This window comes from Leucoraja erinacea, chromosome 1 (assembly GCF_028641065.1).
Source record: "Leucoraja erinacea ecotype New England chromosome 1, Leri_hhj_1, whole genome shotgun sequence".
Classification (NCBI taxonomy): Eukaryota; Metazoa; Chordata; class Chondrichthyes; order Rajiformes; family Rajidae; genus Leucoraja; species Leucoraja erinaceus.
In genome coordinates, this window is record NC_073377.1 from 37,171,880 (window position 1) to 37,184,696 (window position 12,817).

The 12,817-nt window shown below is 42.0% G+C and overlaps 1 protein-coding gene across 1 annotated transcript in view; it reads left to right on the forward strand.

Annotated features, from left to right (window-relative positions):
- Positions 1-12,817, forward strand: part of LOC129695780 (long-chain-fatty-acid--CoA ligase ACSBG2-like) — a 157,678-nt gene that overhangs the window by 12,917 nt on the left and 131,944 nt on the right. Inside the window, exons 2-3 of the mRNA XM_055633088.1 lie at positions 10,757-10,854; positions 11,299-11,724. Coding sequence (XP_055489063.1) covers positions 11,355-11,724 — 370 coding nt within the window. The 5' untranslated portion in view covers positions 10,757-10,854; positions 11,299-11,354. The remainder of the gene's footprint in view (positions 1-10,756; positions 10,855-11,298; positions 11,725-12,817) is intronic.

The window sequence follows — 12,817 nt, forward strand, 5'->3', positions numbered from 1 at the left end:
GTGTTCAACTCTGGATGAACAACTTCTAATCTTGTATGTGGACTCGATAACAAGAAGATCTATTGGCAATTAGTGCATTCCTCTATTTTTTAACTTGCCTGACTCACTATTTCAATATGTGGTCTTTCTCTTCCAGCCTTTCTACCCAGTATTCCAATTAATTGTTTCCATTAAAAAAAAATTAAGATACATTTTCTTAAAGATGGCAATGAGAGCAAAGATGGTATTGGCATTTTGGGATCTTTCAGTAATGCTTCGGTTGACTGTTGATTTGCATCATATTAAGGACTGCATGCAGGCATATTTAAAGCCTATTAATATTAACGTTAACGTATTCTGTATTCAACTTCTACCTCCCTGATGCACTGCCTGTAAGAAAAGAGGCTTGTATTTGTGATTGGAATCCTATGACCAGTTACCACAAGGATTTATACTGGAACAATCAGTTTGCTATGTGCATTAGCAACTTGTACACTAATGTAGGAGGGATGAATAGTAAGTTTGCAGATGACACAAAAATCAGCGGTCTGTTGAATAGCAGTAGACTTGTTCGCACCGCAGAAAAATAGTGATAGGCTGGCAAAGTTATCAAAGCAATAAAGATGGAATTTTACTCCGGATGAGTGTAAAATTATACATTTTGGGAGGTCAGACAAGAATAGGGCATGCACAATGAATGGAAGGACCTCTGGGAGTATTGAGGAACAGAAGGACCATGGCGAACAAGTCCAAAGATCCCACATGGTGGGAGCACTGATTGATAGGATGGTGGAGAAAGCATATGGGTGCTAGCCTTCATTAGCTAGAGAGAGTATAAGAGCAGGGCTTACAGCTTTATAAAACATTGATGGGGTCACCTATTGTTTGTATTTTTGGTCACCTTAGTATAGAAATTACATGTTTAGTAAATTGGTTGCACAGTTAGGATCATGTTGCATAATATAGGTGTTGATGCATTATTAACTGGTGTTTGTTTGGGAAGTAAGTATGTGGAAAAGCTGTTATACTTCATTTGGTACTCCTGCTCCGAAACCCTATCTCAATATCCTTCCAACACGTGCTCTTCACAACATGGTTCTATTTTTTCTGATGAAAGCACACATTATTGTTTTGGAAAATGGAGTCACAAAGGTGCTACTGTATTGTTGTGCAAACTATTGCAGGTGGCCACAGCTATACACCGTGTTCTTAAAAGGTAAATACACATGATTTTCTTAAAGTGAATACAACAAAATATCAATAGCATAACTTTTATTAGTATGCCCTTTGTTAAGGGCGAAGAGGCTGTACGGACAAAAGCTCAATAGCCACTTCGAAAATGAAAAGACACACGCCGCTTGTGGCAGGGATTTCAGACCATCACTGACTTCAAGCCCCCCCCCCCCCCCCCGCCTGCCGATATGCCAAAGCAACCCCTCCCTACCAGATGAACTGAACGAGTTCTACGCACGGTTTGAGGTTAAAAACAGCACCCAGACACGTGCACCACTGCCATCTCCCAGTGACCAGTCGCTCAGGCTGTCCGCAACCGGAGTTAAAAAGGCCTTTGCCAGCGTCAATCCACGCAAAGCTGCAGGGCCGGACAACATTCCTGGATGCGTTTTAAGAGACTGTGCCGAGCAACTGAAGGATGTCTTCACAGACAGTTTTAACATCTCACTCAGCCAGGCAGTAGTGCCGAATTGTCTTAAGAGTGCCACCATCGTCCCTGTCCCGAAGAAACCAAACCCAGCCTGCCATAACGACTTTCGACCAGTGGCCCTAACACCCATTGTAATGAAGTGTTTTGAGCGACTAGTTATGCAGCACATCAAAAACAGTCTACCTGCCGACCTAGACCCACTGCAGTTCGCCTACAGAGCCAACCGATCCACAGAGGACGCAGTCTCAACAACACTGAACCTCGTGTGTTGTCACATCTCGATCGGAAAAAACCTATCTTTATGGATCCTCTTCATAGACTTCAGCTCCGCTTTCAACACAATCATCCCGCAGCAGCTGGTGGAGAAGTTGGAGCTGTTGGGGGTTGATGCTGGCACATGTAGCTGGGTCCTGAACTTCCTGTCGCAGCGGCAGCAGACAGTCAGGGTGGGCAGTAGGACATCAAAAACCATAGCCGTGAGCACTGGCTCACCCCAAGGCTGTGTCCTAAGCCCCCTGCTGTTTAGTCTGCTTACACACGACTGTACTGCCAGACTCAATAACAACTTCATCAGCAAGTTCGCTGATGACACAACAGTAGTGGGTCTCATCAGTGACAACGATGAATCGGCGTACAGGATGGAGGTGGAGCTGCTCACAGGTTGGTGCAAATCCCACAACCTCATTCTTAGCGTGGGAAAAACTAAGGAGATTGTGGTTGACTTCAGGAGGGCGGGGAGCTGATGTGGAAAGGGTCAGCAGCGTGAAGTTCCTAGGACTACATCTGTCTGATGACCTGACGTCCACGGCCAACACCACAGCTCTGGTCAAGAGAGCCCAGCAGCGACTTCACCCCCTCCGAAGACTACGGAAAGCAGGCCTCCCCACCACACATCTACGGACTTTTTACAGGGGGACTGTAGAGAGTGCACAGACTAGGCATCACTTCCTGGTTCGGGAGCTGCAAGGCGTACGAACGGCACCAACTGGACAGGATAGTGAAGACCGCAAGCAGGATTATTGGTGCTCCACCACTCCCCTTCCTGCTGGACATATACAAGAAGAGATGCGTCAACAGGGCCATCTCCATCATCAAAGACCCTTACCACCCATCGCATGACTTTTTCGCCATCCTCCCATCTGGGAAGAGGTACAGGACCATCAGCTGCAAAACCAGCAGGATGCTCCTCAGCTTCTTCCCACAGGCTATAAGACTGTTAAATGAACTTTCCCCCCTGCCAAGTATCGCGCACAAACCCCCCACACTGCAGCAGAGCCACTGTTGTGCCGCTGCCGGTCGGAACGTTGAATGTTGTTGAATGTTATTGAATGTTATTAGAGGGTTAAATTGTTCATGTATTTTAATTTTAATTGCTATTTATTTTGTAACGAAAACTGAATGGACACTGGTTGAGAAACGTTTTTTTGTTTCCTCTGAGTATGCGAATACTCAGGAAATGACAATAAAGATTTACAATTACAATTACAATTACAATTACAATTAAGCTTGCATCTCTACCTGTTCCATACTGTTCTCCAGTTCCTAATAATTTTGCAGTAAACCTTTGGAATTTTATTGTGGTTCGTTTTAAAATACTCCCGTACGATGAGAGCAGTCGCTGTTTTAGATAATATTTATTTCTTTGTTGAAATACTTGTATGTTTACGCGTATAATTCTAGAGTCGTACAGCGTGCTAACAAGCCTTTGGCCGAAATTGTTCATTCTGACCATTGCCCATTCTGAACTAGTTCTGTTTGCCAAGTTTGGTCCATATCCTTTCCCATCCATATGAGGAAATATTATACAATAAAACTGCTCAAATTATAATCTCTGTGTGAGGAACTTATGTTAAATTGCATGAGAAGGGCTTGGAGTTGGGGCTTTCAGAAATACATGGCTCCACAAAGAAATCAAGTACAAAGAACACACACAGGAGAACAGATGGCTTATCATAACATGGAAATGTTGATCTGAATAGGCATATCTTTATTTATTGCTTTGAAGCAATAATCATGCTGTCAGAAGTTAGTATTTGGTTTAGGTTGGTGTTTAGAGTGTTGGTTGTTAATTGGGTCTCTTCCCAGGACATGGGCACCATTTGTTCTTTCTTTGTGACACATCTTTGAGCTCGGCTGTGTCATGAAGGGGATTCATGGTAGTCTATATTGGGTTTTAGGCACCAAGGCTAGATACTAGCCTGTGATTTGGTTTGTGCTGTTTAAATGTATTTATGTTGGGATAAAGAGATAAGGCATAGGTGATGGTTGTATGACCTTTGTATAAGGGTGACTTCTTATGTTTATAGAAGACTGAGAAAGTAACTCTGTTTTGATCTAAGCCAAACGATTGGGGTCTGCATATAGTAATCTTCAAATTGCTGTGTGGAATGCTATTAGTAAGAAGTTGTAAAGAGGCCTTACATTCCTTTCCTCCAGAGATGAGCTAGGTGAAGGTTGTAATCCAGAATGAAACTTGACCCGAGCTTGGTAAGAAACAATTATAATTTATCAAGTGCGCCAAGTATATAGCCTTTGTGTGCTAGGAGTTGGGAATTGTGTGATTAGAAATAATTTAAGTTCTTACCACTTTGTAAGAATAGGACAAAACTCATATTGAATTCATAAGTAACTGTATTTTAATTATGAAGTAAGGAAATTATTTGTGAAGTGTATTGTGTTTAATTAGGATAGTGAATATTAGACTTGTTTAAATCTGGTTTTAGAAATAACTTTATTTTCCAAAATATATGTTTTGTGTGTATGTATTGTGTGATTGCTGTATGATGTGTATATTATATTCTGAGAGGTGGTCTCTGAGAATTCATTTTATATTTCTGTTGTTTTACTTAATTGAAATAAAATGATTTTGAGCAAAGAAGTTAAAGAAAACCACAGAGGGGAAGAAGGTTGTAAAGGGGCCGAAAAAGGGAAAATCATGTGACTATACATGTTGTCAATCAATGGAAAGGATTTAGTTGATTGGTTAATGCAAATAAGTTAAATGTATGGTAAACCATAATGATTGGTTAATAGTTTGCTAATGATTGGTCTGAAGAAGGGTTTCAGCCCGAAACGTTGCCGATTTCCTTCGCTCCATAGATGCTGCTGCACCCGCTGAGTTTCTCCAGCTTTTTTGTGTACCTATGATTAGTTAATAGTTTGCTACTCCTTTTGTATCATAATTGTCTATTACCTATATAATGTGTTACATTTATACCAAAGTCAGTAGTTATTTCGACTTGCCCCAGAGTTTTTAAGCTCTGTGTTGGAAGGTTTAAAGAATTACCCAGCGCTGTCAGAATAAAGAATTGATTTTAGCAGCAATGGTTTGAATCAAGTTTTCTTGAATTAGACTGACAAAATAACTCACATACATCTGTCCAAATGACTGATCTGCCACGTTTGACTGGTTTGTTATTTTTAGTACTTAGCCATGAATGTTGTTCTCGTCACTGAACCTGTGCCCAGTAACTGTTATTACCCACTGTTTTGTCGGTTGCTTACCTTCCTGGCTCGGTTTAATGTCTGTGTTCTTGTGCAATCACTTTGGCAGATTATTAGGTACAATATTACGGGTTTTCCAGTTGGACTGTTCTTTTTTGTTTATCCAATTTTCACAAGTGCATATTGAATTATGAAACTTTACTTACCTTTTGGATAAAACTGAAATACCTAACAATTTATAGAGCAGAAAGAAAAAAACTGCAGATGCTGCTTTATACCAAAGATAAACATAAAGTGCTGGAGTAATTCAGTGGGCCAGGCAGCATCTCTGGAGAAAAAGGATGGGAGACATTTTGGGTTGTTCCTTCTTCAGACGGAAAGTAAGGAGTGAAGGTTGGGGGGTTGAAGAGCGGGAGGTGGGAATAGACCAGGACCAATCAGGGTCGGCTACAAATGATCTTGGGCAGGGCGGTTCTCTGGTAAGCCCATTGTTGGCTAGTGATTAATGCCGTTTCTTTGTGTCTGAAGAAAGGTCCCAACCCAAAACATCACCTATCGATGTTCTCCAGAGATGCTGCCAGATCCGCTGAATTACTCCAGCACTTTGTGTCTTTTTTGTAAACTAGCATCTGCAGTTTCTTGTTTTTCTTTATGCCAGCTTTTTAAGCTGATTATGATCATGTAATATTTAATCAAGAATTGAAGATGATAAGGTCAAATGCTTTTAAATATATATAATGGAATCCTGGACTATTACAACTTAAATTTCGTCTCAAAGCAGGCTTTTCTTAAGTAGATTGATACAGAAAGACAAGCCCAGACTTCCCCAGGATGTTTAAGGAGGAACAGCAGATGCTGGAAAATCGAAGGTACACAAAAAAGCTGGAGAAACCCAGCGGGTGCAGCAGCATCTATGGAGAGAAGGAAATAGGCAACTTCAGGCCCCCCCTTCTTCAGACTGATGGGGGGGGGGGGGGGGGGGGAGGGAAAGAATGGGAAAAAGGAAAGGAGCCCGAAGGCTGGGGGATGTGAGGAATTCCCCAGGTTGCTGTGTATTCATACAATGACTAATGTGCTCAAGGGACTCTGTATTGAACAAGCCAGACTTCACCCGGGTTGCTGTATAAGGTTGAGATAATGACCGATGACTTTGAAATGCGTCTACCAATTGATGAGAGAGGAAGCCCAGGTTAATCCCGGTGAGAGATATTAAGACAATATCTGATGTTTTTGATATGTAACTGCGTTGTACCAAAGTCCGAGGCCTTTGATATGTAACTGCCTTGTACCACATGACAAGATGCCTTTGATGCGACTGATGATTGACGAGACAAACTCAGACGCATCCTGCAGTAATGTGTATTCCCTGTACCCCTGACCATGACTAATGTCTTTGGAATGTGCTTAGGTGACACAAGACCAGTATATAATACCATGTAATTCTGTGTTCAGGGAAGTGGAGAGAGGACAGCCAAGCGTCCGTGGTGCTCACTTGGCTGGGGTTATCCTTGCCACTTCCATCGGCCGATAATTAGTAAAGTTTTGAATTGGTCTACCAAACCGTATTGTGAGTTGTCTGTTTATTAAGAAGGGAACCTGTTTGTTTAATTATGTTAACCTTTTTTCAAAGACTTATAATTTGCCTATTTATTCAGCAGAGTTGGAAGCATTATTTCAATGTAATTTACAATAGCAATTAAGAGCATTGATAGAAAATGTTTTTCAAAAAGTACACCATGTCCTATATTACGGAATTAATATATTTCCCTCTAAATACTGCACACATTGAACTTTCAAGTCTAATCTATAAAAGCATTCTAAACATCTAATTGTGCGATGCTAGATGTTTAGAAATTACTAATTAGGCTACATTTCACTCATGTGGAAATGTGATGGTATACTATAGGAAAGCTTATTCTTGACGTTAAAATTATCACAGATCTTGATGTATTTTATAGAGTGGAATTGTAACTTTAAGATGTAATTCCCATTTTGTTATTCATTAATTGCTACTCCACATTCTAATCCCAGTCCTACTGGCTTGTCAAAACCAAGTATGGCATGTGGTTTAGCTTGGCTTTGATGTCCTTTTACAGGAATTTAATTGACAGAAGGGTTGTGTATAAATTCTGCCACCCCTTCTGCTTCCTATTTCCTTTTCCTGAAATCACTGCTGTTCGCTTACCGACACAACAGATCAACGGTGGATGCGATCTTGCGGGCTCTCCACTCTGCTCTGGACCACTTGGACAACAAAAACTGATATGTCAGTCTGTTATTCATTGACTACAGCTCGGCATTTAATACAATCATCCCCTCCAAGCTGGTTACAAAACTCTCAGAACTGGATCTCTGCGCATCCCTCTGAAATTGGATCCTCGACTTCCTCATTCACAGACCACAGTCTGTCCGTATTGGTGGAAACGTGTCAACCTCGATAACAATCAGCACGGGAGCACCTCAAGGCTGTGTGCTCAGTCCCCTGCTATACTCACTCTATATTCATGACTGCATAGCTGGCCATAGTGCGAACTCCATCAACAAGTTTGCTGACGACACCACTGTTGTGATACGTATCACTGATGGAGATGAGTCTGAGTATAGAAGTGAGATCGACCGTTTGACCAAATGGTGCCAGCACAATAACCTGGCTCTCAACACCAGCAAAACCAAGGAACTGATTGTGGACTTTGGATGGGGTAGGATGGGGACCCATAGTCCTCTTTATATCAACGGGTCGATGGTGGAGAGAGTCAAGAGCTTCAAATTCCTGGGCCTGCATATCTCTGAAGATCTCTCCTGGTCTGGGAACACAGATGCAATTATAAAGAAAGCACATCAGCGCCTCTACTTCCTGAGAAGACTACGGAGATTCGGTATGTCAAGGAGGACTCTCTCGAACTTCTACAGGTGTACATGAGAGAGCATGCTGACCGGTTGCATCGTGGCTTGGTTCGGCAACTTAAGCGCCCAAGAGCGGAAAAGAATGCAAAAAGTTGTAAACACTGCCCAGTCCATCATCGGCTCTGATCTCCCTACCATCGAGGGGATCTATCGCAATCGCTGCCTCAAACGTTTACCAGCATTATCAAGGATCCACACCATCCTGGCCACTCACTCATCTCCCCGCTGCCTTCAGGTAGAAGGTACAGGAGCCTGAAATCTGCAACATCCAGGTTCAGGAATAGCTACTTCCCCACAGTCATCAGGCTATTAAATTCAACTCAAACAAAACTCTGAACATTAATTGCCCATTGCACCTTATAGACAATAGACAATAGGTGCAGGAGTAGGCCATTCGGCCCTTCGAGCCAGCACCGCCATTCAATGTGATCATGGCTAATCATTCCCAATCAGTACTCTGCTCCTGCATTCTCCCCATATCCCCTGACTCTGCTATCTTTAAGAGCCCTATCTAGCTCTCTCTTGAAAGTATCCAGAGAACTGGCCTCCACCGCCCTCTGAGGCAGAGAATTCCACAGATTCACAACTCTGTGTGAGAAAAAGTGTTTCCTCATCTCCAAATGGCTTACACCTTATTCTTAAACTGTGGCCACTGGTTGCATCGGTATTTAAACAACTGCAGCTCTCCACCGAGTAACTAACTACAAAGTAGTATTTTTAACTATTGTAAGGTCCATCTGTCTCCTCAGATCCTGGTGAACTTCTACCGCTGCACCATCGAGAGCATCCTTACCAATTGTATCACAGTATGGTATGGCAACTGCTCTGTCTCCGACCGGAAGGCCTTGCAGAGGGTGGTGAAAATTGCCCAACGCATCACCTGTTCCTCACTCCCCTCCATTGAGTCTGTCCAAAGCAAGCGTTGTCTGCGGAGGGCGCGCAGCATCGCCAAGGACTGCTCTCACCCCAACCATGGACTGTTTACATTCCTACCATCCGGGAGGCGCTACAGGTCTCTCCGTTGCCGAACCAGCAGGTCCAGGAACAGCTTCTTCCCAGCGGCTGTCACACTACTCAACAATGTACCTCAGTGACTGCCAATCACCCTCCCCCAGACACTCCTCCCACAGGAAAAAACACTATGTCTGTATATCTGGCTCTGAACACCAGGAAAACAAAAGAGCTTATTGTCGACTTCAGGAGGCACAGCACCGACTTAGCCCCCCTACATATCAACAGCGAGGGTGTGGAGAGGGTCAACACCTTCCGGTTTCTCGGCATCCATATCGCTGCTGACATCTCCTGGACAGACAACACGACAGCGGTCATCAAGAAGGCTCAGCAGCGGCTGCATTTCCTGAGGGTTCTCAGGAAGCACAACCTGGACTCTAACCTGCTGCTGACCTTCTACCGCTCGTCCATCGAGAGCCTGCTGACATACTGCATTACAGCATGGTATGGCAGCTGCACCATGGCGGACAGGGAGAGGCTTCAGAGGGTAACTAGGACAGCACAGAAGATCATTGGTTGCCCTCTCCCCTCCCTGATGGATATTTACACATCCCGCTGCCTTAGCAGGGCAAAGAATATCATCAAGGACAGCTCCCATCCTGCGTCTGGACTGTTCGACCTGCTGCCCTCTGGAAGGCGCTATAGGTGCATCAAATCCAGGACAAATAGACTTAGGAATAGTTGTTTTCCGAAAGTCATAACTACTCTTAATTCACACATGCACTGACTTCACAGCTCAACACCCGGACTTCCATCTATTATATCCACGTACTGAAATTTGGAACTGTAATGTGTATTGTAACTGTAATTTTTAACATTAAAAAAAAAAACATTTTTAATATTTAATATAATCTTTAAACATCTGCCTAAGAATACTACCTATTCATCCTTCACCATTTTGCCTTTATAGATATGTATATAGCGCCGCAGAATTGTGCACCTATCCCCCCCCCTCTCCCTTTTGTTTTTGTTTTCTGTTTCTTGTTTTTTTTGTACTAAATTATATGTATGCACTGAGTACGAGCTGCTTTTAATCTCATTGTACATGTATAGTGACAATAAATGGCATATCTATATATATCTATCTATATGCTAATGTAAATATTTATTCAAATCATATGCTATGTCGCTCTTCCAGGGAGATGCTAAATGCATTTCGTTGTCTCTGACCTGTACACTGACAATGACAATTAAAGTTGAATCTGAATCTGTATCTGGTTCAGGACTCCCCCAACATTGGGAACATGTTTCCTGCCTCCAGCATGCCCAAACCCTTAACAATCTTATATTTTTCAATAAGATTGCCTCTCATCCTTCTAAACTCCAGAGTGTACAAGCCCAGTCGCTCCATTCTCTCAGCATATGGAAATCCCGGGAATTAACCTGGTAAACCTACTCTGCTTATTTATGTGTGTGCATATATATATTCAATGGTATATGGTCACACCGATCTGTTCTGTATTTATTAATGCCTACTATATTCTGTTGTGCTGAAGCAAAGCAAGAATTTCATTGTCCTATGTAGACAAAAGTGCTGGAGAAACTCAGCGTCCTATCTGGGACACATGACAATAAACTCTTGAATCTTGAATCTTTCGATTGCATCGGTATTTAAACAACTGCAGCTCTCCACTGAGTAACTAACTACAAAGTAGTATTTTTGACGATTGTAAGTTGTTTTTATGTATCATATTAATTCATACAAATGTAAACATTAAGTTTTCTAGTTTCCTAATTATGTTTCTTTTATTTTAGCTAAAAGTGTTTTGTTCTTCTGAAGCCTGAAAGTAATGGTTTAACCAGTGCTTCTGTGACCACTGATATCAACTCTACCAGCAAACATATTTGGCAAGGTGTGTAAATCTTGAAGCATCATTTGTAAGCCTGAATTTATCCTAGTAATATTTTTTTATATGATTCTTTTCTTAAGATGTATGATGTGCAAAGGAATTAATATTATTAATTGTAAAATATTAATTAGAGCTGTAGTAATTTGTGCTTCAAGACATTTTGTTGATGTGAATAGTTGAAAATAATAAGACAAACTGAGGATGTCCCAAACTCAGCTCTGAAATGTTCTTGCTTATAATTAGTCCGAAGCAGGCATGAATTGGGGAAAATGATACATAATAAGGAACCCTTAGTCTAGCTGCTGCTGAATTCCAGACAATGCGTAGGGCCAGTGCAAATCTTTACTCTTACTACATCAACATTATGTAGGGGTGCTTGTTCCATTAATCATGTATGAATTTAATCTCAGCAATTCTGAGAGTAATACTGAATATTTTGTTCTACAGTTCGTCTTTAAAAAAAAAAACCAGTCCGGAGCAAAATCCTTTCTTCAGGTTTGTTGATGGGGGAGGTTATTGATGGCAATTCCTGGCCCAATGATGCAGGGGGCGAAACAAGGCCCTCCATCGTACAGGGCAATGAAGATGCGGAAGAGCTACAGACGTACTTACATGAGAAACAACAGGGATTTGTGGATCAACTAGAAATGCAAGTACGATTGGAAGCTAAAACCATTCCTCCTGGGAATTCTGAGCAACTGGTATCACCTCAAGAAGAAGGAACGTCTCTGAATATACCAAGTTTGGCAGATTTCAACACCTCAAACTCTGCCAAAGTGGCAAAGGAGAAAAAGGCAGAGCCTGTGCCTCAAATGAAATCCACACCAAGGCTATCAGGATCTTCTTCAGTTGCATTGGAATTACCAGGACCAGGTAGCTTGCATCTCAGTGTTATTTTACCAGCATAAATTGTAACATTTCTGCTCTTTGTAAAACTAATATTGATGACTAAAATCTAACTTTAAAAAAAATGTATACTAACTCAGTTGATTTTACACTCGGATCTAGGGAATTTTTGTTTGCAATGTGAAAGACTTTAATTATTTATGCAACATAACCAACGTTTTCTCTGGAGAAGGTATTCCTTGATTTTATTTATTTATTATGCATCCTGACAGCTAACAAGATTCATAAAATCAGCACAAAATTTACTGCACAAAAGGACACCATCTCGTGCTGGACAAAGGAAGTATTGAGGAACTGCAAATGCTGGAATTTTGAGTAAAACATATTGGATGAATATTGATTTCTCCAATTTCAAGTAACACCCCTCCCCCCCCCTTTCCTGTGCACCCCCAGGTGCATCCTCATTTCTTCCACCATATCCCACCCTGCCAGTCACCCTGCTCCTCTCCCCTCCTTCATACACTCATCTCCTATCTCCGAGTACCTAATTTTAATGTTCCCCTCTTTTCCCTCTCCTTGTCCCCTTCTGCCTATATCCCTCCCTCTGGCTTTACAATTCACTCCACTTTGCTGCCTATCTGACATCCTTCTGTCTCATAGAATATGGAGCAGAATAAAATACAGAGCAGGAACAGGTTATTCAGTCCACAATGTCTGATGCTAAATTTTATACCAAGATAAACTCATCTCATCGGCTTGCACATGCATTATATCCTTTTATTTCCTGCCTGTCTAAAAACCTCTTAAACACCACTATTCTATCTGCCTCCACCATCACTCCTGGCAGTGCATTCCAGGCACCCAGCACACTCCTTTGATTTAAATAAAACTGTTGCTCAGCATTTCTCTTCTCACCTGAAAGCTGTGCCCTCCAGTCGTTGATATTTCCACCCTGGGGAAAAGGTTATAACTGTCTATGCTTTCATATTTTGTTTATACTTCTATCAGGTTTCCTTTCAACCTCCAGTGATCCTAGTCTGTCCAACCTCTCCTTATTGCTGATACTCTAATCTGGGCAGCATTCTGGTAAACCTATTCTGCACCCTCTCAAAAGCCTCCA